This window comes from Sander vitreus, chromosome 17 (assembly GCF_031162955.1).
Source record: "Sander vitreus isolate 19-12246 chromosome 17, sanVit1, whole genome shotgun sequence".
Classification (NCBI taxonomy): domain Eukaryota; kingdom Metazoa; phylum Chordata; class Actinopteri; order Perciformes; family Percidae; genus Sander; species Sander vitreus.
This window is the reverse complement of record NC_135871.1, coordinates 10,482,273-10,509,371: the sequence shown is the minus strand read 5'-3', so window position 1 is coordinate 10,509,371 and position 27,099 is coordinate 10,482,273. Positions and strand designations below refer to the sequence as shown.

General features: G+C 40.3%; 1 protein-coding gene across 1 annotated transcript in view; it reads left to right on the top strand.

Annotated features, from left to right (window-relative positions):
- Nucleotides 1-23,223, top strand: part of klhdc3 (kelch domain containing 3) — a 30,089-nt gene extending 6,866 nt beyond the window's left edge. The window contains exons 8-11 of the mRNA XM_078272977.1: nucleotides 1,946-2,054; nucleotides 15,993-16,066; nucleotides 17,104-17,182; nucleotides 21,387-23,223. Coding sequence (XP_078129103.1) covers nucleotides 1,946-2,054; nucleotides 15,993-16,066; nucleotides 17,104-17,182; nucleotides 21,387-21,453 — 329 coding nt within the window. The 3' untranslated portion in view covers nucleotides 21,454-23,223. The remainder of the gene's footprint in view (nucleotides 1-1,945; nucleotides 2,055-15,992; nucleotides 16,067-17,103; nucleotides 17,183-21,386) is intronic.
- The last annotated feature ends 3,876 nt before the right edge of the window (nucleotides 23,224-27,099 follow it).

Here is a 27,099-nt window from a genome sequence, read left to right as displayed (position 1 = left end):
TTATGCGGCAAGTTTTCTTAAAATATGCGATGGAATATGCGGGATATTTATGCGATGAAATTGCGGGAACTTGCAAAAACTGCGGTTTCATCATGGCTTCATCGCGGGGTTTGCAGCTTTTTGATGATGTTCACGTCGCGTACTTACGTCACTTCATAACGTTCCCATGGCAACAGGGGAAAATGGCTGCTCTTTGCAACATTTTTCAACCTTCTGCTAAGATATATGTGACTTTTTTTTGCAACGAAAATGCGGGAATTATGAAATCATGCAAGCCCCACATATTTTGCAATTTATGCGGCGAAAGTGCGGCGTATTTGAAAAAATGCGGCCCCCGCATAAATATGCGGACATTGGCTGATTATGCATTGAATTATGCAATCGCATGAGTGTTTCTTCGCTTAGTACCGAGTAATATTGGTTTTGATCTACCTGCATTGATGACTGTTTACCTTTTTATAGAGAAAATGCAGCACTGGCAGTGCTAGCTCGTGTTGACCCACTTTACTCCTCCTCCTCCTGTAGATAGTCATGTAGACAATCCTCTCCTCGCTCATTGAATTTGTGATAGTGGCTGGCTGCTCCCTTTTCACTATGCCAAATGTGGAACACAGATAACCAGTCTTTTTGCCAGAAACACGCAGATAAAAAACTGACGTTAAATTATTAAACGTCTCTGGAGTCGTCTGCTCTTACAAATGTTGCCAAATTGATTTTTACGTGAGTTTAAGTGTTTTCCAGAAGAAACCTTGTGCTCTTGCTCCAAACAAAGCATTGTTGTCATAGCTGCAGCAGAACACATGGGGTATATATATTCATTGTCAATATATTGTGCCATTGGTGTGTGAACGGCGTAAATGTTTATCTGATGAGTAGGTGGCACCTTGTATGGCAGTGTATCAATGTGTGTCTGTGTGAATGGTGCCTGTAGTGTAAAGTGCTTTGAGTGGTCGCTAAGATTAGAAAAGTGCTGTATAAATGCCGTCCATTTACCATCGTCCTAAATGGTGTTCAAATAGCTCTATGCACTGGTTGTATTTGTTTTATGGTTATCTTCATATTATGGAAGAAATTAATGTTTTGAATACAGTGCATGACAGTAGCTTGAAGCCCAATGCACAAGTTATTAAAAATGTACTTGGACTTTGGCCTATGTTTTCCCTGCTCCTGTCTGTTTTTTAATGATAGTCATTGCGAAAACTGTTGCAGCACATGTGGGCATACTAATGTGTATCATAACAGTTAGTCTAGCCTTACTGATCCTTTCCAGTTTAAAGCCCATCACACGGTATTTATGGATAAAGTACAAGGTGTACTGTAGCTGGAGAGTCTTGTATTGGGTGATCTGCTGTTAACCGTTTCAACCTGTGCTTTGTAGTCCACCAGATGGCAGTACCTCACTTCTAGTCCTATTACTCAACAAATTCTGAATGGCTTGTTGCTATAGAGATGCAATGATGCTGTTGGCTCTGAGAGTGTGAGACTACACATTACATCCTTATATGGACCAACTGAGAGAGCTTCAACATTGCCACTCATATTGCACTTCTGCAGAGCAGAAGAGAGGATTTGTTTCTATTTCTAAAATTGTATATTCAATTGAAGGTTAGGTTTTGTCTGCTTGCTTTAATTGCTGCTTTTCATTCCCTTATCCCTGGGCCTTGGGTTTGTGGTTAAATATGGCAGGAAGCTGAATGAACTGCAGGCACAATGGGAAGCAATAGTAGGTTTATGAGACTTAAAGTGGCCGAGGATTTGTATAGCAGCTATGTTGTAGCCCACACATAACAATATTTGTTGTGCTAAAGATCCCTCTTTTGAGCTAGGATGTAATGTAAAGTTTTACTGAGAGTCTTCCATCTTGAAAGATTCAGTCTTTTTTCCCCCTCATCATTATGTCTAAATATTGCTATCTCAACGTTGTTCTTGTGTGTACACACTACAGAAGCCTTTTCCTGGAAGAAGGTAGAACCGAAAGGGAAAGGCCCATGTCCACGGAGACGACAGTGCTGTTGTATAGTTGGAGAACGAATTATCCTCTTTGGAGGAACCAGGTAAGGCACACAATATCACACAACAGTCATTTTCCTCTACACTGTTAAACTTGCATCTAAAGGGTTTATATGTAGACTGTAATTAAGGATGCTCCCAAATATTTTCTCTGTTTCCCCAGTGATTATTCTTGTGGTAAAAGTCTTCTTTTTAGATTATTTTTTTATTTCTAAATAATGAATTAGTAATTAATTAATTAGTTCTTTATGAATATAATATGGCAATTAAATATATAAATATATATACATGTAGCTACAAAAGAGTTTGATGTGCACTGTTTTAAGTACACTTTGCAAATAAAACTCATTACTCCTCTTCACCCGAATTAACAATCAATCAAAAAAAAAAAATCAATCAAAATGTATTTATATAGCACTTTACAGCGCCAGCACGTATCCAAAGTGTTTTACATCAGGAGCCAAGTACAAAACAACACTTACAATAAAAAAAGAATGAAGCATATAACACAATAAAATCAGAAAAGGTTGCAAAGAAACAGGAGAGTGAAATTCTCACACCACTACTATGTATTAAAAACCAGCCTAAACAAATAGTCATGTAAAAAAATTAGGACACCCATGCTGAAGTTGACTAAAAAGAGGAATAACAAAGTCATCTTTTGCAAATTGAGCTTAATGCCTTAATTAAAAAAAATGAGGAAAAATCCAATCTTTAAGGACACCAATTTTCTTTGTTAATAAATAATGTATCGTATCATAAATAAATGTTCTTCCTTAAAATACAGGGGGCATAAGTAAGTACACCCCTATGTTAAATTCCCATAGAGGCAGGCAGATGTTTATTTTTAAAGGCCAGTTATTTCATGGATCCAGGATACTATGCATCCTGATAAAGTTCCCTTGGCCCCCACATCATCACATACCCTTCACCATACCTAGAGATTGGCATGGGGTACTTTCCATAAAATCATCTCTCAATGCAGATCAAACCAGCTGTTAGGCTAACTGAAATAAAACCATTGCTTATCTGTTTGTCAAATTTCATGCTGCAATCAAAAGTAACGCCCTAATTTTTTTTACTTAACAAAAGTAAAAAGGGGGAAATACAGATATCCACCAATACACAAAGTTACATGCATGCATGCACACACAATACAATACTTGCTAAAAATGTGTAGGGGGGAAACAATTCTAATTTGCATTAGCGATCCTAGATCTATTTGTTGAATGGTTCAGTGTTCAAATATACACTTTTTTTTTTTATAAATCTATTTCCCACAGAGGAGTGCATAACAAAAGATAACACCAGATAAATAATTAATGGTGAGGTGGTCATTCTATTAAGATATGATGTAATAGCTCAGTAAGTTTGCAACAAAGAAAGGAAAAACTACCAAATAAGTTGAGAGGTTGGCCAGAGATGGGAAATGTTACCAACTCTTTTCTTTAAAGACACTTACATTGTTATACTCCTGACTCTTTTTATGGTTTGTCATCACAGTCTTTATGAAGCACAGGCTCTCAAAACGAACATCATTTTGTGATTTTGTGGAGAAACACTTTCCTCTCTTTTCATCATATCAAATGGAGGGTCTGGCTCCTGTAGACAGCATTCTGTGATGATTCCCTTGTTGGTCGTAAGACAGTAGTGATTGCCGGGGGTTCGTAGCTGGTAAGGTGCCTCTGGACTGGTGACGGGCTAGTGATAGGCCAGTAGCCAGTGGAGTAATGAGGTAGCTAACGGCATTAGCATAGTCCGGAGTAGTCCAGGACCTGGGCTACTGTTATCAGCAAGGCTGTGTTATCAGGCAAACCCCACTGGGATAACCTGATAGTCTGGATCTGGAGGCCGTGGATAAGGGTCCTCTCAGCCCCAATACGTCTACAGGCCCTCTAGTCCTAAAGGCCCCTGGCTGCTGCTGGATTTGTTTTCTACTGCTCCAGTGGCCACATCATGAGGAGCAACACACCCTAATACACAATGTAATCTTGAATTATCCATTATGCAACAGCATTATAGTCATTATTAAAATAATTGTTTTTCAACCGTTAGCATAGGCAAACATTTTTAAGATATCCTTAAGTGCAACATGTAGTTAATTGTTTGAATAATAATTTTATATTTAAATGAGTAATTACAATTAAAAGAAACATCTGCTGCTTGTTCATGGTAGCAGTCGAAAGTCAGCAAAGTCAGTTATTGATATGGAACTGAGAAAGAAAAACAAATGTTTATAAGAGATGAAGAGCTTTAGAAGATTTTTAAGATAGTCATGCATTGTTTGGTTTCTCGCCAGGATTAGTGCAGGATGGGTTTTAAGGAGTCATGATTTCCTGTATTGAGCAGATGGGACTTGGGTTGGAAAGGGAGTGTCATTGGTCGCTGGAATGATGGAGGGTGCTGGCTGAGCACAGGAAGAAATCAAACTCCACACAGTATCTCCAACATCCTGTTTAAAAGGTTCAGGAAACTGGGGCCATTTCAACTTCTCTGCCTTAAGCTGTTGGGAGATAGAGATATATATATATATATATATATATATATATATATATATATATATATATATATATATATATTTTCAAGAATGTACACCAAGTATCTTAATAAGGGGAGAACCGTGGTTTGTTTGTGTTATTTATAAAGTGTAGGATTTGGTTGTTCAACGGTTGCTCGGTTGTTCTAAGTCTGCCAAGATGTTGTTTCCTGTCACTGTACAAATTAGAGCATGATCCTTGCAGGCTCTGAGCAAGTTGGCCACACAGGTTCTCTTGACCAGCATTGCACCTTTGTTGTTTACATGAGCACACTTAAGCCTCTTACACACAGGAACTCCCGTAAGCATGCACACATACGAAGACACACAAACAGACTCCAAGCAGCTTCCACCCACCCATTTGTTTGCTTTCTCTTCTTCATTAGGAAAGATTTCCTATTAAGGTTCACTGTTTTAGACTTAGCAAGTATTTTTTCATAATACATCTCTAATTTAATGTAAACTTTGGGTTTAAAACCAGCAATTGCTGTCTCTCCTGTGTTTATTTTTGCATGACCTAACAACACGAGGGCAGTTAACAGGGCTAAAAAGTTATTGGTGTCTGTCTCAATGCAACTGACAAATGCTTGCACATGCCACCATGAATTATTTGCTAGACACCTTGCTTGTGTTTTTTGTGGGGCTTCTCATTTCGGTAGGTCTACCAAGGAAATTGTATTCAAATTTATGGTCCACATCTTGTTTTCCTGGGTTAGTTGTCCTTTCATATTGATCCAAAACAGAACCCTTCTGTTGATACTTATTCCCAGTTTATGATATTTATTTTGCCTGCAGGAATTTGTTCAGGAATAATTTATTACTTTAGTGAAGGACACTAAAACTATTAAGTCCGAGAGCCCTCTTCTTTCAAAGGGGTTACACATTAGGCTGGACATAACACTGAGGTGTGTTAACACTAAACACATTTGTAAAACAAATGTTATTTTCTTTTTCCTGCCCAGGGACTACAGATGTAAATTAGCAATTAGAAGCTATGCACTGTCCCTGTCAAATAAATAAATATATAAACAAAACAAACATTAACAGCTTCATATAGACTGTAATGGATAAAAGGAGACTGAGATAGGCAAAACATGAGATTCTGAATGCATCTCTCCAAGTGTTCAGTATTAGAATGTGCTTGGATTTAGATTGAATAAGCCTTGATGTTACACAATTTCTTTATTTTGATGCTGTTAAATTGATTGCCATTAAACAGGATGCAATGAATATCATTTTGTGAGTAGGTATTTAGGTACACATTTGCACCTCTTTAGGGTAAATGAGCAGAGTGTGGGTGTGTGAATGACAGGCTAGGCATTAGTGGCTATATTGAGTGCCACTTACGTCAGTCTAAACGGGCCTGCTGAGCTGCAGAAAGGCGCGAAATTCTGCCCCATCTCTGATTTATGACCTTAGGGAGCATTCTTTCTCACGGAGTGCAATTTGATATACCCTCAGCGCCTCTGCTACACTCATTTACTGAGACCTGCTCACTGCCCCACGAAGGACGACCCGTGCATGACTAACTCCACCTGCACTGACCTTCACCTACGCACACAGGCAAAGAGCAGCGTACTTTGCTAAACCCTGTACATATCTAACTTCTTTCTCAGCTTCTGAGGCATTCATTGAACACTGCTAAAATTGAGTTGCACATGAAGACAGTGCCACATAGATTATGGATCTCCTGCTGAGTGTATGTTGTCATTGTTGGCATTCATCACACTCTGTGTATAATTGCTTACAACAAGCCCAGGTTGGGCTAAATCGGGAAGCATTTTAAGCTTGAGAACAGGGCATCCTATGAGGGGCAGGATGTGAACACGGACATGACAGATTGGCATGCTGGGAGCAGACAGCTTGGAATCTTTGAAGGGGAATCTGGCTCTGGCCGTTGAACTACTTGGACATGACGACATGTATTCATTCGATCATATTTTCACAATATATTTTTTTACTTTGACATGTATTCATGCCTCCCTAACGGCTGTACTGACGACGTCTTTGTGGTGACTTGTTACTCTGTGATTGAAAGCTTGCTTTTTGTTTGGTAAATAAAGATGGAAAACATCCCAGTTTTCTATAGAATTAAGATGTGCCTTTTTAGCCCTTCAGCACCGTCTATGTGGACTGCTGTTAATGAGTTTTAAAGGGGTTTTAATTGCCTTTCACTGTAGGTAGTAGGTAGGTGGAGGCAGTAACAGAGCCGAATCAGGACGGCACGCAGTATTGTGCAAGTTATCCTTCAGGAAACATTGTTTTATCATGTATTCCAGTTTTGATAACTGTGACTGCGCTCACTCTTTTCATCTGGAGAATGAAAACTGCACATTGAAATCACACGTTTGCTGAAGACTGAAAAATAGGTCAGATGGAGATCATATGCTTTTTCTTTTGATAGCTGCTGTTTTCTTAATGTACCACATGTAAGCAAAAATAAAAGTATTACTGATTAATTTCTTAACATCTATAATGCAGCCAACCAGAAGACTGCAAACCAAGTTTTTAAATTGCTGGCACTGTGGCTTCACAGTCAGATGATATTGATTGCTCCTAGTTTCAGGGGCTTTTTTTTATTTTTTTTATTCATAACACTTTTCAATTCAGGCACGGCTGCACTTAATATCTTAGGCCGGTTAGGCGTGTCAGCTGCGTGGTGTGTCCGTTTATATTTCGGCTCCCATGTTAACAGGTTAGAGCTTACACACTGCCTGCATGACACGTGTCTCAGGCGTGACTCGAGCCGCGCCGAAAACGCATCCATGGTAGAAATAGAACCGACGTCTATTTTTCACGCGACACGCAAGTGTGTTGGAAGCGTTTCCAGGCAAAATAGAATAGGAAAAGATGTTTATATGTCGTTAAGACACGAATACATATTAATAAATGACATGCTGATGTTTGAAAGTCTCTGGGTTCTGATATAAATGCAGATATAAATGTAATAAAAAAAAAATAATAAAAAAAAATTGATTTTCTAATATTGCACCTGTCAATATAGATGAAATATTCTGTAGCCTATTTTGCCGTCAATACTGCCGACGTTGTCTTTGCTGTAATCAAATCAGTATATATTTATGTTTAGCATGGTATTTCATTTTATCAATGGGAAACATACATGTGTCCAGACAAGGCTAGCAGCAGTAGCACCGCGTCAGACACATTTCTGGTGTGTAAAGACAGAAAAATCCACGCAGCCGCCACGCAACAGAAACGCCACGCTCACGCAGGCAGTGTGTAACTGGCCTTAAATGACTGCTTTCTCTAATTTGTGTTTCAGTGCATTGTGTTTTTGGCGTCTTTCCAAAACGAGAAACTTTCAGGATTTATGAAGCCTTAAAATACCACAATGCCCATGATTCACTTCCCCTGGATTTAGAATGGTGTAGTGTGCCATTTGCTGTGTATTCACATGACTCACAGCTCCTCTTGTTGAGCTGACGTCAGAGTGGTGCACATACACACGCATGCTTGCTTTGCCAGTCTTAACGCATGTGTTACATTTGGCAGTGTGCACAGTCGCTTGATAGATTTAGTGAAGATGGATAGCATGCTGACGCCATTACTAACATTAGATGCAGAAATATTTATGCTTCAATTATTGGCCTTTTTTTTTATTTTTTATAAATCTTTCTGATTTATGCTGACTCATTACCCTGGTTTAGTTTAGGTGGAAAATGCAGTTTGTTTGTTTAGAAGCAAACAGATTTTGTTTGTCAGTTGTCCTGCTACCATTGAGTTTTCAGGTGGGGAGAGTGTGTGGCTGCTCTATACTCTGAGCAAGAGGGAGATTACATAGCAGGTAAGCTCACTGGTAGCCAAAACATCCCACCCCAAAACCTCTTGTTTAATCCACCAGAATCTCACCATGATATTTAATCTGTGTGGAATTTAGCTGTTCATTTCAAAACAGCAAGTTGTTGAGCCGGAGAGCTTCTGCAGAGACCAGTGATTTTGTTTAGGAGATCAGAAGGGTCAAAAGCCTGGTGCCTCGATATCACCTACAAGGCCCTTTTTCACCTTATCAATGACTGAAAGGGCTGCTGTTATGATAGTCCAGCCAGTTAAAGTGTGGCTTGTTATCATTGTTGAACCTGACAGTTCAAATGTTAGACTAAACACAACATGGGACTAAACCAGAACTAATTCTGAAGCACTATTTCTTGCCAGGAAGAACTATTTATTGCCAGGCAACAGGCATTTCATGAAAACGCCTACTTTCTGTTTTGATTTAAATGTATTTTTGGAATCTAAATTTAATGTTGGCTGCACTTCCTGCACCCTATAATGTCTTCAGATCTGTCACAGTGGAAACTGGCTCCATTGAAACACACCTATCAACACACCATAGATTATGATGCCACACACATGTTTTGTTTTGGCCTTCAGTGTCAAAGGGTAGGCTGCAGAAGTTTCCTTTATTAATTGTTTGTGTGCGTGTGTGTTTTTAGTATGCCAGAGATAAAACCTGTCAAACAGTGAAGATGACCCCAACAGGATACGGGGCATCCCGCACGTGTCGGGACAGGACCTTGGGGCAGCACAGCAACACTGTGATTTACTCTTCAAAGACAAGCTCACGATAGTATTTCATCTGCATCTTAACCCTCTTTAACCCACTAACAGGCTGTATACACTAAGGTGTCATAGGGTTGAGTGTTACACAGCAGCTCAAATAAACAGCCTGCATAGGGGACGCTTTGTGATGCTGTTGTCCACATGAATTCACATGTCTAAATAGTAGTAGTTTAACTTGTGATTTACTGCTGTCATCACAAAGAAAACACCTCTTGGTGGTTTTAGGTCCCCTCTGTGGAACAATGCCATGCTATGTAGACAAAGTAAAAAATGACAAGCAAAGCACACCAGCCTGCTGATTTAACAGAACCAGAGGCTATTCGTTCACAGTTAGCAAGTCATGTTTAAACAACCCATGGCAGTGAAATAGACTTTACTGAAACACTACAAGGTTTTTGTTAGTGAAAGAGAAGGATCCGACATGACAGGAAACACTTGTAGCAATAGCTAAAGAGTAGGATATAACGAGATAATCAATCGGCCTGTAAAAGTAGCTAATTTACTAGTGAGCTACTCTGATGGAAGGCACGCACCATAACCATACATGTATCAACACCATGGTCTGCAGCCACTGTATGTTTGTCAAAATTTTCTGTTGAGAGTGTCTCCTATTATTAGGTGGCTGACCTTGATGCTGGTCTTCAGATGAAGATTTGGGCTATAGAGGAAATAACTTATAGAGGAGCATTTGACAAGCCCTCTAGACTTCCCCCTGTATATTAACCAGCTGTGTTCAAGGTCCTGAAACACTATTTAATGTCCTCTTTTTCATTTTTATAGGCAGCTGGGTTGAGAAAAACTTGTCCTGATAAAATGGACTAAATTTGTGGGTTTTTTTTTGCTTGAGATTTGTAGGGATTTATAGTTTTTTTTTTTTTTTTTTTTCTTTCTTTCTCCCCCCTCCATTACCAGCACCAAGTCCAAATACATTTTGTCCACAGGGGGTTGCAATTTGAGATGCATGCTAAACTAGCGGCAGGCATGTCCTCTGTCTAATCTGAAGCCAGGCGTCTGTCTCTGGGAGCCAGCTGTAGTTTGTGTCTCACCCTCTGCATGGGGCTTAGGTCTGGGCATCTACAAGACTTAATCCACTGTCCAGCCACTGCCCAGGAGGGGGCACAGATAGCTCGGTAAGACGAGGTGAGACAGTCGAGATTAAGGCAAAAGAAATGGACAGGAATTTAACGATCTGTGATAACCAAGTCTATTGGATTTGTAAAGAAAGTTTGGGTCCAAACTGTTGCAAAGTCTTGCTTGATTCTTAACAGTCTAGTAAACCGCTACCATCCAACCCTATTTGTAGGCTTTGCCATTTAATTATAAAAAAAATAGAGGGCAAAATAATTCATATTGCCAAATAATTGTGGCTACTTGCAGTAAATTACTTAATATTTTGTATACATGCTTGGCTATGTGTCATAATGCATGCAGCTAAAGGTTAAAATGAATGCTATAATCCTTTTTGAAGGGAGACATGTTTTCTTCCTACAATGGTCAAGACCACTAGAACCGGTGTGCCACAGTCAGTTATATTATTCTTTAAATTGTTATTTATAAAAAAAAATGTTGCCCGTTAATGTAGAAGTTACTTACAAATTGCTGTCTGGTTTTTTGTTTGCTGTACTATTAGTACCTGTTCCCAATGTTTTCACTTGATACCAAAATGCTAATTTGATTTCATGTCTGGCCATCCTGATAAGGTGCTCTGCAGGAAGTTGTAGTGCGCGATGAGTTCCTGTGAGCTCGATGGTTCTGAAGGACCAAAGTTCAACAGGAAGTGGAGAAAGGAAAAAGGATGCAGATCATATCACTCCAAGAATGAGGACATGGCCAATGAAGCCATTGCAAACATGCCTACGACAGGACGGTTTCCAGCTGTATTGTTAACATCAGTTTTGGTGTTTAGAAAGCAGAGGCGTCACTGATGGAGTTTGCTCCATCGCTCAATTCGTTTCTAAAAGTCCTTTGCAGAATTTGTTGGCAATTAAATTTCTGGACACTTGAGACAATTTGGAGTGTTCCCAGGTTCTGTTTTGTTTCCTCATTAGTTTTGGGACTGTAGTTCAGCTCTTTCTTCTACCGTTTTGAGGCCTAGGGTTGGAAGGTAATGAGCAGGCAGTGCATTGCTTCAAAGGACTGGCAATTGGGTGATTAGACACCCTCATTGAGTGTTGTTTGAAATAGCAACCAGTGTTTTTTTAGTGGGGGAGCGCCATCACTCAGGCCTCATTCAGACTGGGAAACCACTGCTGCTGTAGGGGGAGGAGCACTTTCACACACAGTGATACTTTGCTGGTCGAGTAACAAAGTGACCCATCAAACACCGGGATGCCACATAAAGTCGCACGTTGTGACTTTCCCGCTTCCAACTACTGCCAGTCTATCAGACACCTCTTACCGCCCCATTTTTTCTCCTTCCCCTGCCTCTATGAACCCTGTCAGGCTCTCACCAATAAAGCATTACAAATCCCTAATGTTCTGCTAAATTTCACACCCAGGCTGACATTATCCATGAGCATGCGAGAAAGCCTCGTCCCAGGGGATGCAATCTTCATCTCTCTTGTTGCTCTCTGTTAAAGCATCCCCTTATCTGCACCCTTTCACGCGTCAGCATCCAAGGCCTACACCCTCTCTCCATGTGAGCTTGCACAGTAGTTGACAGCTATTGCAGTGTGCTTTAGATAGAGATGCTACTTTTCATTACTTCTGTTAGGGAGACAGACTGCTGATGTGAGTGTCATTTCCACACATATAGTATCTAATGCAACCAAAGGACCAACTAGAGCCAATGGTGACAGGCACTTTGCTAAAGCTACAGACAATTGTTGAGCACAGATCCTCAATGACAGCCCTGCGGCATCCAACAGCTGACTTTTTGCTTGGTGTGTCAGGACGTCCTAATCAATATCCTCTCCACAAATTAATTGTATGGTTTAATGCCACCATGAAGGTCTGACCAGTGTTCATGCAGTTTATATCCGATGTTTTTCTGATTGTTTTATTATATTGTTCAAGTTTGCTACATATGTGGCATTTGTAGCTATCTATCTATTTCAGCAGTTGTCTTAAATTACAAAGTTCCTATTAGTGTTCATTCTCTTGGTTTTCAAATGAGCCCTAATAAACAGTAATGTCACAGCCAGCAATGAACTGCAGGACAGGGAGTAGACCGTCCAATGATGACGGGGGGGGGCTTGGATGGTTGAAGGTATTCTGATAAAGGCCCATGCTATAAGCACGGGTGGCTCACCTCCTGGGGGGCAGGGGGCGTAATGGCTTCCCCAGCTGGCCCCCTGGGACGACTGTGCTCGTGCTCTGCACCTCTCCTGGCCGCTTTAAGCCACTACCATGTTTGTTTAGGGAAGATTAGCAACGTAAAACCCTTACAACATCCTGAACACGCAGCAAAGGGAGACGCGATGGAGAAGACAGCGGGAAAGAGGAATAGAGATTGATGGGTGGAGAAAGGTTGAGGAGAGGGTATTTTGTGTTTGTTCAGCAAGAGAATGGTGTGGGGCAAGAAATCAAAATGTAGTTCCGAGCTATTCAAAACAAGTGGGTTCTGCTAGTTTGCTATAACAGTACTGTAGTGGTGTCAGCAGGAGTCTTTGTTTGGACACGTGCCAGTCACTGGCCAGTCCACGTGTAGCAGAAAGAATCATGTTAAGCTATTTTTAAGGACCAAATCCCTCACTTATTCTCCATAATAGATATTTATAGACACTAAACTGCTTGGTGAATGCACCTGTCTGGCTGAAACTGTCCTCTGGGTAGGGTAAAACTGTAAAGTGCATTTTTATCCACTAATCTGGATAGGTCTCTTGGTGCACTGTGGATACAAAGCAGTAATGTGCATCTAATACATTAACAGGAATATACTTACTGCCTGTGGGAAAAATCTTCCTTAAGATATTAGTTGCACTCCCACAAGCAGTAGACTATTACCTTGAGTTGTGTTTTTATTAGGGCTGTCAAATTAACGTGATAATATCGAGTCAACGAAAAATTCCTTTTAACAGCACTAATTATTTTGACGCAAGATTAACCCATGCATGTTCTTTGATTTGGGACTCGGCCGCTCCGTAGTTTGGGAAATCAGGATGCGATGCAGCAGTAACGTTGTGAATGGCTAGCAGAAACAAAGCTGGATAAAGAAAAGGGTCTTTTGAATGGAAAGTTCAGTTTCAAAGCCCTTCCAGATGGTTCTCTGGACAAGACTAAAGTTATTTGCATGTACTGTCGATGTGAAGTGAGTTACCACCGGTATCAGCATACGGCTGATGTATGAATGGATGAAAAATGAGATGTTTAGTTAACCTTTCCAAGTGTAAAATGGGACACTACATTGTGTTAGTATTACCAAGTAATGTTACATTCAGGTCAATATGCCCATCTGTTGTTGCTTGATGGGCTTGAGTTTGCCATATTATGCTTTCAGCATATTGTTTGAGCATACAGTACCTTTTGAGGTTATTCTGGAGAATATTCTAGACCGTACTTGTCCTTGTTTTGGATTGTTGCAATAATAATACGTAGCATAAAATAAAAAAATATTAATTTGTGATTAATCACAAGTTAACGATATTATTTTAATAATATTAATAAAAATAATAATTTTAAAGCTTTAAACTTTTTGATATAAATAAACGTCCGTTACATTCAAGCCATTGCCAAATGAGTTGCTACAAAGCTAATTAAGACTATCAGCTCCAAAAAACACTCTCTGTATTTCTCAGTATGGCTATGTTCAGAAGATTGTGGTGTCCGGTGACTTTCCCGCGCAGAAGCTTGAGTGAAGATAATTACCTCTTCTGAAGAGTCATCATGTTTTTTAATCCTCTGTGTCTTCCTTGGCTACTAGCAACTACGTGGAGGAGGGGTGGGGGCGTATGCGTGATCACGTAAAGGCTGATTTATGCTTCTGCGTCGAATCGACGGCGTACCCCCTCCGAGCCCTCCGCCGTAGCTCGACCTGCACCTCTAAAAAAAATTTTTAACTTTGCGTCGCAAAGTGATGGTTGACCTGTGATTGGTCAACTGGTCCTGTGTGTTGATAGTCGGTGTTTCAAGCAGCCTACTGTGGGGAGTAGCAACATGCTAGTTCACTGACATAAGATTTGTAAATAAACTCAGACATATTTTGGTTCCAATGACGGGGTTATCTGTTTGTAAAGTGTCTATATGTCAGTAACGTTTTGAAATTAGCACTTCGCCAGCAAGCAGTACTTTGTTGGCAGTTGTGATAAAGTTTGCTTGCTAACATAAACTGGCTGGCACACACCTCGCAAATAACCTCAGACTTATCACCCCCTAGCGTTATGGCGGTGAAATGCACCGCGATGCAAAGCAACCCCGACGCAGAACTCCGAAAGGGTCACGACGCCGTAAGAGTGACGGCAAAGCTACAGCGTGGAGTTGACGCAGAAGCATAAAACGGCCTTAAGGCTTGTATCCAAGGGGGTAAGCTTCGCTTCAGAGCTCGAATCTTGTATGGCGCCATTTTGATGCTACAAAGCGATCACCCGACGTTAGCATCCCATTGACTGCCATTCATTTTGACGTCACTTTGACAGCGAATAACATCTGAAGCGTTTAAAGACTTTATTTGTCCATTGTTTATTTCTAAAGAAACACGACAATGTATAAAAGGCTCCATTACCTTGTACCTCACGTTATGGCTCCGTAGTATAATTTTTTTGTAAAAATAGGTTATTTAATTATAAAATAGGACACGATTGTGTCATAACCACGCGACTTACTGTCACATAGAGGAATTACCGTATAGTACAGGAGAAGCTCGCAGGCAGTTTGGACTTACATTAGCTGTTTAATTACTAATGTTAACTAGCATTTTAGTTAGCAATAATTAGCCTGTGTCCATGTTACCTCCTTACATATACCTACGCTCTCCGTCTCTGCAAGACTGGGAATGATTGAGATTTCTCTTGGCACAGCTACCAGAAGACTTAAAACTTTCAGACACGTTGCTCACGTCACATTTACGTTGTTTCTCTCAGTTGGAGGCTGCGCTGTAACACTCAGCCATCACCGGAAAAGTGCTTCTAAAGGCCTTCAGTGGTCTCTGTCCAGAGCAACGGGATCTGTTGGTCCATTCTTATATACAGTCTATGCTTGTATCATGTGGACGAGCCGACAGTTTTGTTGTCATTACTTTGAATTCCTCATGGGGGCGACAGAAACTACGCACTATAGCTTTAATCGATTGACAGCCCTAGTTTTTATACAGTTTCCCTTCAAGTAGCCATGTTTTGCATTTTAACTGATTGATTAATTGATACAAAGATGGTGACTGAAGAGAGTTGTGAGACAGCTAGGCTTTTTGTGGTGCACCAGGTGTGTCGCAGGTGTGTTTGTTTAGCTGTGGCAGGAAACAGATGTGCAGTGATATCAGCGGCTGCACAGGTCTGGGAGACTATCAGCATGGGCTGCCGTCCCACTTCCTGTGGGCTTAAATCATGCTAGCCCAAGATAAAAAGAGCAGAAGACTGTGTCTTTTTGAGAACAATCTGTGGCTCCCTGATCATGAACCTTAGTGATTACAGAAATATGGTAAGAGGGTGGATGACAAGGTAAATAATTGGGAATCTGTTGGTAACTAATTGTTTAGGATTCTAGGAATGATTTGAGGAGGAAAACAACTAAGTTGCCCCATTAAACAGTTGAGTACCAAATACAACCTTGGCACGTTGTGTGCCTCATGCTCAAGATAACAGACAGGAAGTTTAAGGAGTTACTATTGTCCTCCAAGATAGGTTTAAAACTTTGACCACTTGTAAGTAGTGAGTTTCAAGTCATTTTAGTTGACAGCTCCAATCTTATAAAAACTGTTTTATTCTCTTTACAGCCCCTGTCCAGAGCAAGGAATGGGTGATGAATTTAACCTCATGGATCATTCAGACCTGTATATCTTAGACTTCAGTAAGTATCCTTGTCATTATCCATGTCTCTTGTTAGCTTAAGAAGGTGTCTAATCTTGCAGATGCACATGTTCAATAATAAATCCTCACCTACAACCCCATGTTGCCGTTGTAAATAAAGTTTGAACAAGTCAGAGGTTCTTAATCTTTTTGCAGCAGAGGACCTCTTACAAGATAGAGAATATACCGGGGACTCATGTACTGTATGTCCCTTGGAATAATTTGACGTAGCCTTTTTATTACACTTGTTAGTTATGTGAAAGAACAACACAAGAGAAATGTATTAGAAATATATTAGACACATTTGCAGATTGTAAGAGTTATGGATTTGTTGGATTATTACGTAATCTATGAACTATTATAGATTTAAAAATGTAGACTCCCTCCTTTTGAGAATCACTGTAATAGGCTATCTGGTGGATTCCTTAATACAGTTTATATAACCAGTACCTTCCTTACACACCTGCTTTATTTCTCACCTGGCCTAGTATGCCTGGCCTTGGCCCTGTTATCACATGGGGCACTTCCGTCTCATGGACTACCAAATATAGCCATTTCCTGCCTGCACTGGGGTAGCCTTAAATGCTGTCAGGTCACAGTTTGTGTAGGTGGGTTTGCACAGAGACCGTATGGGACTGGCAGTACCCAGTGCATCCCCTGTGGCATACGCCTCCACGTGCCAGTCGTGTCGAATGTCGAATGTGCCTTCACACTGTTTATCACTGAACATATGGTGGAGCAGTACGGTGATAATAATTGAGAGGAAGTTTGTACTAAGGTGATTTAACACTGGCAACATAATGTTCTGCATGTCCTCATGAACACTGTTGTTTGTTTCATTTAGTTTGTGGGGTATGGTAGAATCAGAACATGGTGGTTTTCACAAAATGCAGAGGAAATCTAACCCCTTTCATCTACAGATTCTTAGATCTGACCTGCCTAGGTCTATTTTGAATTCCCACAGCTGAAATGGATATTCTGGGTATGATTAGTGTCTCTGATCAGTCTATGACTCATTGCACCTTCTCTTCTTTTCAGGCCCTAATTTGAAGACGTTATGCAAAATAGCTGTTATTCAGTACAGTCTGGAGCAGTCAGGACTCCCTCATGATATCAGGTCAGACAAACATCCTCTTCTCAAACATTAGCGCTATTTGGTATTGACACATTGTTGTTCACGCTGTTTGTATTATGCTCGTCATTGTTGCCACCACTCTGTCTCCCTCAGTAATAAGGCTGTTTTTTCAAAGAGGCAAATTATCCTCATTATCCTTTATTTTATCAGTTTACTGAGGCTTTTGTCCGACTACAATTTAAGTCCCTACGTGTACAATTTGTATGTAATTATATCATCCTGCTAATAGCATGAAGGTTTGTGTATATCAGACAATCATGGTGAAACTTGGAAGGCAAAACTTCTTGTCTAGCACAGACCAGCTGACAAAAACCAACACCAGCCAAGTGAGGATCACTGAGGCTACATCCACACTACTTTGGTTTTATTTTAAACCAGCGGTTTAAAACCAAAAATATCTCCATCTTCACAAGTGTTTTAGCACCGTTTCAGAACTAATCTCTGTCCATACTAACATGCCTGAAAACGCATATCACAGACCATGTACATACAGTGGAAGTGTGCATGCCGGTAAAGCTGATAATGCCGCTGGACACGGGAATTGTCGCAAATCCATCAAATAATAGCTTACCTCTTGCACATGTAGGCAGTGGTAGCATTATAAAATGCAGAATTTAACTGCACAACAGCTGCTAGCATCAACAACAAGGTCAAAAATGGCTGTAATTCTTTATCCATGTTAAATTATCCACCGGTAGTCAAGGCTGGTGTCGTTCGTTTGTTTCTTCTGGAAAAGGGTCACGTGATAGAGGCGTGACGAATCAAGGAAGGACACGTCGTGACTGATAAGACCCGATCAGGGAGCACATTTTGGTGTCGGTTTTATCGTTTCCAAAGGTCTCCGTTTCTGCCCCTTTACACTACAACGTTACCCGTAGTTTTAAAAAATAAAACAGCAGGGTACCCGCAGGGTCTTAAAAGTATTGAAAAAGTCTTAATTTTGATAATCTCAAATTAAGGCCTTAAAAGCCTTGAATTTGTTATACAAAGTCTTGGATTTCGTTACAAAGGTCTTGTATGTTTTGCCTTTCCTAGGATTAAGTAACAAAATTAACTGTTAGTAATGTAGGCTAATCAAAAACCGAACGAGACACAAAGTAAACACGCCTCTCTGACCGGTACCGGGGGGATAGCGGTTAAACTGAGCAGAGGATGTGTGGAATGTGTCGGTGTTTTCGGAGCCTGGCTGGCCGCTCGGCGCCTTCAGACTAAGCTCAAGCTAACAGGCTAACGGCTTATTAGCTAGCCAAACACAGAGCGGTAACAACTGCAAAGATTGGATCGGTGAGCGCATTAATCTGCTCGGTGTGCGTCTTATAAGAAACCGAGCGAGCAGCCGTCGGACTCTAACATCTGTTGATCCGTGCAGGATTTCAGTGTGAGCGGACTGTTTAGAGACGATGTGACCGGCAGGTAACGTTAACGGTTATCTGCTACTGTAGCAGAGCTGCAAGTAAACGCTGAACTGAGCTGTGTGTTTTCAGTGTTAAACACTGCTGCAGGTATTCATGCACGACTGTTGTTGGTGATTTACAGAGGTGGAAGACTTACTCAGATCATGTATTTCAGTAAAAGTAGAAAGAAACTGTGTTGTAGAGTTGCAAATTACTTGTCAGTTACCAGTCCTGCATTCAACATCTCCCTTAAGTTAAAGTACCAAAAGTAAAAGTGCTCGTTATGCAGTGTAATATATCTTATTTTATTGGATTATATTATAATCCAATAAATTGTATTAAATATGACTGATTAAATATTTAATTCAAGTAGCTTACTTGTACATCATTATTTTCTAGGGTTGAAAAATGTATACAGATTTTACATTTTCCCCTCATACTTCTGTCGGAATGGGTACGAAGTTGGCATTGAATTGAATTTGAAATGGTATTAAAAAGGTCTTAAAAAGCCTTGAATTTAGTTGGAGGATCCTGGGGGTAACCTGAAAAGTCACGGTTAGTAGCATTTCCAAACACCTCCGTTTTAGGGGCTCTTAAATGCCACATTAGTGTGGACGCTAGGCATAAACATAGCAAAAGATGTAGCCAAAGTAATCTCAATTTAGTTCTTCATTCATTTTGTGTCAATGAAAACAAATATTTGTCTCTTCACAAAATTTCAAATTCAGTATCTTTGGGCTTTATAATGCCCTTATTTTGTTAATTAAATGATTAAACAAAAACACAAAAGTTCTTAACCATTGTTCCCAAACTGCAGTATACAAGCTTTGCAATATTTCACATCCCTAGATCCCAAATAAATCATTGTTGCTTAATTTCCTTTTTAAAAAAGCTGGAAAAGAAATTCTCAGACAAGCTGCTACTTTAGATAACCAGTCATTGAATTATCTATTAAGTGTGTTTTGTAGTTTAGTTAATGGCACTAATGGTTCTGTTTCATCACAGCCAGACAGGATGTAACAATAGTAGTCACTGGCTCAGTAGCCTCCTTTTTCAGAAATAGTTTTTTCCTTTCATTGGCAGCTGGAGCTGCGGGTGTGCAGAAGCTCTCAGCTTTACCTGTGACTCGATACAGGCTTGCACACACTCATATATTCTAAGGTCATGATAAGCATGGAGATCGTTGATATGAATAAAATATGAATTTCAGTTTTTACCCGTTTAATTTCTTTTGTGCTTCTACTCCCAATGAAATACATGCACATACAGCCAGCAAACAATACACTTTCTATGAAGCCAGTGAAATAATAGAATAAACAAATAAATGCAAGGAATGACCTTCCTAATAATACATATTTTGTCCTTCTCATTGACAAGTTTGGAAATCATTTGACACATAACTTGTAAGAGAGATTCCAAAGGTTCGAGAGCAGCATTGAAGAGCAGATTTGTTATGACGTTGTAGTCACAAGTGTGTTAAAGCTAGATTTTTGCCTTTACATTTTTAACTTGTAAAGGCAAAATACATACCAAAAATAGGGGTTTCAGTAATTACTGTCTGCCACCCTCCTTTGTCTTTCCAGTAATATAGAACTTACTATTTTTCTCTTAGGGAATAACATTCACGCAATCATTCCATTTCAAGCATAGAACCACTTTTTTTAATGTAATAGACTGATTAGAAAAGTGCGTCTGAAATAGAGGAGTTGCACCTCCTGTGATTTTTTTTTTTTTTTTTTTTCTTTCCTTTTGAACATAGACCCCATGGAACTTGATACTAATTACTCCTCTTAGCCTCTCATTTCATTCGCACTGTCACTGCCACCTTGCACACTCCCCACTTTGCAGTTGTGTTTCTAACCCTTAGAGGGTTTTCGGTGGGGTCACAAGACTCTATATGGATTACTCCCTTTGCCCCTCACTGGCATCTCCACCTCCAATGCCAATCTCCCCTCTTAAACACATACGTGCACAACAAAAAAACGAACAAAGCAATTGAGAGGGAGTGAGTGTGAAACCAGAGCCAGTGATAACAATCTGGAGCTCAACCTCTGACCTGTCAGCAGGTCAGCACTAGACCCTGTTGTCAGCCCTGCTCCTGGTTCTCGTGTTACAGCGGGGCATTCCCTCATCCTTGTCCACATCGTACCCCATCATGTTGGTGAGGGGGTTGCTTGATTTACTGTAATTGTAGTAGATTTTGAGCGCCTTGGTCTGTTTTCTAGTTGAAGTTATTAAAAGCGCGAGGTAAAGACATCAGCTATGCCTAAAATCTTAAAGACAGCAGTATGTTCCAAACAGTGCCACATTCGACATTAATCCCAATGACATTTTATTTTGTATGGAGTATACTAGAGCAATTAGTCTTCGTGAAGATTAAGGGTGCTTTCACACTTAACCTGCGATCTCCCGATTTGTATAAGTATGGCCTATATTTATGCAAGATCATTTTGTAAAACACATGCACTTTAGCACAAGTGCGATAATTTTTCCTGATCCATCAGGAAGTGAAAAGGACTGAAACCAGAAGTGTGATGCGTTTGTCTCCTACCCCGTCTACTTTAGTTGTTCCCAAATAATAAGTGAGTGAAATGTAGAAACCACGCAGTATTACAAATCTTACGGTACAAAATGCCTGTTTGTTGGCCCATTTCTATTTGCTGGTCACTATTTATGCAGTACAAGGTCCAGTTACAGTCTGGGCTAGTAATTGTGTACACAAACCAGAGTGTTCTGGACCAAATATGTATCCTAAGATTCTTGCCTCTGATTCTTCCTGTCGTTCACTCCAGGTGGGAACTGGCAGCCATGACCACCAACAGCAACATCAGCAGGCCCATCTTCTCCTCCCATGGCTGACACGGCAGAACGTGAAGCAGAACTAGGACTGAGGACACTGAGCTTTTATCTTTCTAATCAACTGAGCTCCAACAGACTGTTTTTGGAAAGTTTGGATCTGTATGGGATATATTTTCCACATTCTTCAAGTGAAAACTCATTACTGACCAAAATATTCTCCGTATGACTTCCTTGGACACCATGAGCCCTCTCATGTATAAGGATATTTTAAACCTTGGGACACTGGTTACATGTGACAGAAAAAGTTGACACCCGTTCACATTTTTGTCTTCTTTCTAGCCTCTCTAGAAATCCAATCAGCCTATGATAATCATAGACTTCTAATCTTAAGCACAGGAAGAGACAAGAACTTCAGCCAAAGGTCTTGGGAGCTAACCTCTTTGTTGTGGATGTCGTCCTGATGTCACACTCGACAGATCTCTCCTAAGAGACTAATGTGAGCATTCTGTTAATTCAGATAAAAAGAGACTGAGATGGTCATGAGTTTGTATATCTTGCAGGTCTAACTTTGTCATAAAACCATGTCAAACTACCATGTCCATTTGCGGGAAATGAAGATATGTACACCGTATAAGGACGGATTGGACATGACTAACTTATTACTTTAGCGTTAAATGCAAGGAGAAAGAGTATAGGGTATATAATGGTATGCTTGTGAAAGGTTCTGTTTGACTGACTTCCAATGCTTACCTTGTTCCCTACTTCATAACATGGCGAGCACCTTTCTGTTCTCAAGTGTCTCAAAGGTGATTTGCAGGGCGACTGAAGCGAACCGTCTGTCCGCCTTGTCCATCTACCTCCCTCAATAGCATGTATCATTGGGTCTTTAATAAGACAAATAGACATCTACTCACTATCCCTATGTCAAACTTCAATGTTCTGCACATTGATAGCTGTGTTGTAATTCTGTTTGAACATTAGGCTCTAAATCACATTCAGTCTCCTTTTTAAACTGCTGTGTGGGCAACATTTGTACCTAAAGCCTTTTCACACGGAAGTTTGTATTCGAGTTTGAGTCGTAGTGTCACTGGAGGAGTGCGACTCACCTGCCACACCACACCGCCCCTTAACCCTGTAGTTTGTTTTTCAGTGCCAAATGTAGAAGGGAATCATGATGCAAATATATACTGTGTATGTGTGTAAGCACGTGGTCCCATCTACACATAATCCCAGCCCTGATGCTTCAGTTTGCCTGTTGCGGGGGAGATGATCACTAATATGCATAATGTAGTTGTTACACTTATAGACAATCCTACAGCGATCAGAGACTTCTCATGACCACAGTACGGTGAAAAATAACAGAAAAGTGTGCATGTGTGTTTGACTACAAGCAAAGCTAAACCTGAGTAGATTATTAACGCATAAGGGCTTACACACTCACCACACAGCTGGAAAATGACTTGGAATGGCTCAAATTGGGGATGTTTATTCAGGTTGTGTGTTTTTATTCTGATTGCAAATTTTAGAACAAACCTTTTAAAACACAGGAGTGGTGGTGGTTGGTGGTCTTTTTTAAAGCATATCTTGTAATCTCCATCCACTTTAGTCAAAGGATAAGGTTGGGGATATTCTATATTTTTGACATAGTCAACAAATCCCATAAAGACCAAAAGCTACGACGTGTTAGTCCATCTCTCAACACTTCCCTACCCTGTCTCTGGCTCTCATTTGTTCCTACTCAATAGTACCAACCTGAGGTTAATTCATTTCCTTAAACAGCTGGCCACTGTAGTTTTTAACAGTTGTTACTCAAACAGAAGTTAAAAAAAAAGGAATTCAGTCGAGAATTTGGTGCCCTTGCAAGTACTTCGGCAGCAGGACGATGTGTTTACTTTGAGTCGATCTTAAACTAAAGTGGCCTTGGTCATTATATCCCAGTACAGTGCTGTGGCTCATTTAATAATAGTTTTTGGATGACGGTAAAAGTCTTATGGAGTAAGATATACCAGGCTTTGGATACACAGACAATACTTGTTGGATTAATTCAGTGTTGGTTTTGGTGTTTTTATGGGATTGTTAACAAAAAGAAAAATACAAAATATCACTTATCCTTTGACTCTTACATATAAGAATAATAAGAAATACGGCGGACATTGAAATGTTTGACTTGGTGAGGATGAATATACAGGCAAACAAAGTTGTATTTATACTGCCTATTTATTTTGCTGTGAATAGGAACTGTTACCACACACTTGTGAGCTGTATCAATGCTTTTCAGTCCTGGTCTTTGGGACCATGTGTTTTCTGTCCGGCCAGATAGTTCAATTGAATCTGTATCAGTCAGTTTCTGATAAGCTGGTTAGAATTAAACCCTTCAGGGCTCTAAGTCCCAAACATCAGGATTGGATAACACTGTCCTACAAGGTAAATGTTTACAAATCTGTGTATTTCATGTGAAGTAGTGTAAACAATCTTAAACACCAGATAACTGCACTAAAGCCAATCGTGGCATGTCAGGCCTTACAGGGAAGAGACATGTTGATGCTGCTCTTTGCCTACGTAGAGTTCCAGAGTTCCAGATGTTTGCCTGCCCAAACCAAGTCTGAATTTTATTATAGACCGGTGGTGCCAATGTGACTCATATGGACATATCACACACTTGATATTCCTCAGTACCGCCGTTACTTGGACTATTACAACTGATAATGCAGTGAAACCACAGGGAAGCTAATCACAAAATAAACTACTGGTGAACAAATCAAACTGTTTATGTGACACCAAATGGACGTTGGCAAAACTGCTGTTATTTGGGTTTTTTTGTTCAAATGTGTGGTTAGATTTAGTCATTTTTATTTCAGGAAGATTATGGGTGATGCCATTTTCAGTCAAGAACTTTTCAGGAATATGACATGAAGTAAATATTAAGTAAATGACAATGTAGACACTATTGTCAAAAATGAAATACCTGCACAACAAATTTCCTCAGTGATGGTCACTCGCTTACCCTAAATATAATAAATTTTTAGTGGCAGTGATGTAAAAACCACAGCTTTTGAGGCTTCCCTGTTATTTCTCATTGAATTTTGTGAGGAGGCTTCACCAAATATTGGCAGGGTGACTGGCTTTGTCAACTGAGAAAACGGTCAAAAGGGCATCATTGAATTATAGTGCACACTCATAAAGTTATTCAGTGTGAGCAGTAATTTTTTGCCAAGCAGAAGTACGTGACCCAACTGATTTCATGCCAAGAAGTGTATTCTAACTTCAGTATATGGTTGAATAGTTCATAAACAACAAAGAATGCTTGGGGAAAATAGAACAAAGTGTGGACTGTATTTGGATTTGTTTTATACCTGTGCAGGCCCCCTATGCTTACTGTTTTTATTTTGTATTTAACACATTTTTCAGAGGGTTGGTCAGGACTTCCTGTGCAATATACTTTATTAATGTATCAACAATAAATCAGAGAACATTACATTTGTCATTTTAAATGTGTTATACATTCATTTTCTTAACATGCTTTATTCTGTTATCGGAGCTTGTTGAGCATAATGATTTCTAAAGCTTTATGGATTTGGTCAAGACTGAACTGACCATGTCGGTCAGTGTTGCTGTCATTTGCACTCTGAGGTTTCACAGTCAAGGTTGGAAAGGTAAAAACATTCATTTTGCCTGTGCAAATAGACTCTCTACGTACACCATGGGGTGTCAAACTGCTAGCCACTGGCCAGATTTGGCCCCAGGAACCATTAAATGGTCCCCTATGTGTTTAGGATCTGTTAAATGAGGCCCACAAATGCTAATTTCTTCCCATTTTGATTTTTCTCCAGTCTTATTTCAGAGTTATGCTGCAAAATCAGATGGCTAAAATGACCCACTAAAATCATGAATGATAATCATGACAAACTATGTTTCCCCTCAGTGACAGACCTCAGTGAATTTAATTGTTTGAAAAAACAAGCCAGATGTATTCTGATTTCCCCCCTTTTTTTTTAATCTGTGGAGTGCGGCCTCCTATTGGAGCTACTGTATGTGACATTTAATAGTTACAGGTCTTTGAACCATGCCGTTCCCCAGTTTCTGCTTCCTGCTCAAAACCAGAGAGCTGAATTTGCCCCAGCCAGCCTGTCTTATAGCCCTCATCGTCTACTTCAGTGGGTACTCTGAAGCCGTGGTGCCACCGAACCCCCCCCCCCAACTGCCTGTCAGACTAGCTAATGGCACGTGTGCGGCTGCTTTTGGGGGGTCCCATCATTAGAAAGTGTCTCACCCTGAACCACAGCTCCAATCTATGCCTCTGCTACCAGTAGCGGCCTGGCAGTTTGTTCCTGTCTGTCACCAGCCCTGTGCTATAAAGCCAGTGTTATCTACAGTGTTAAGTGCAGGCCACAGACGTAGGGTCAGCTTAAAGTGAGGCAGCAGAGACACCCTGTCCCGCCTGGCCCCGCCACACACAGGAAGCAGTGCTGCGCTGGGTCCCTCTGTCTGGCCCTGGAGCCTTGCCTCGGCCAGCAACGCAGGCGCTAATGCAAGGAGACACTCAGGCAAATGACTCTCTAATTTCCCCTCAGGACTCAGACGATCCCACTGGCCCTTGAGAATCAGACTGAGGATTTGTTCGGAGTGATTTGTTTTGTCTTGTCCCCCCCCCCCCCTATCACTGAAGTTCTAGTTCACTAAATTGGGGATTTGAGAAAAGAGGCATTAAAGTAGCACGAGCCCTTAGAGGATAGAAGATATAGAACTTAAACTTTTGCAAAAATGATGGCAAAGAAAGCAACAAGTCACCATTTCTCAACACTGAGAAACAACTTTAATCTGTAGTTTTCCATGAAAAAGTAACTCATGTTGGGTGAGTTGCAGCCTTTTGTAAAATGCAAGGTTTCTAGTATGCCTTGGTCATGTTCTGTGATGCCCGTAATCTATTCATCTGCATCACTAATTTTGTGAGTAAACGAGCCTCTCAATGCGTCACGTTTGCAGACCTGTAGCTTAATTCCCTTCCAACAAGGGTTTAACTGAGTGACTAACACACACGCAGTTAAAGCCCTTTGAATGCTGAGTGCCTCAGAAATCTGTTGAGAAATTAAACGATGCATCAAGCTGGTTTTCTGCTGAGATTTGAATGATAATCATATCGCAGTTTAAACTGTGATGCTGTGCTATTCTTATAATGGGCCTATGCATCAATTTTTACAATGCTCCACATTTCATTATTGTGTAGTATTATTCTTACTGACTTCAATGTGTAGGGTAGACAGGGGCTGGTTGTCTCTGTGCTTTTTACACAAGTGGTCCAAACCATACGACGATATAGGTTGTTTATTTCTACACTAATACGACCCATAGAAGCCTTTCATAAATGAACGCCCTTTGCGGTGGCAGGAAATAGAACCCACAGGAGCGTTTTCCGTCCTAATATCTAAACCTAACGGTTGTGGTTGTGTTGTCTTCCCATCGACCATGCAACTTTTTGTTTTTCTGTCAAAATGTCAAATTTTTTCACTTTTCCCCAATATTTTTGAAGCTTTCCCGGCTTTTTTTTTTGTCACTTCTCGATGTTTTTGTCACTTTGCCTGACATTTTTGTCTCTTTTTCCGATGTCTTTGTCGATTCTTTCTGCGCTTTTCTTTAATGTTTTTTCCAAATGCTATGAAATTGAATAAAACACCCAAATTCAATTAAGTAGTCAACTGATCATATGTT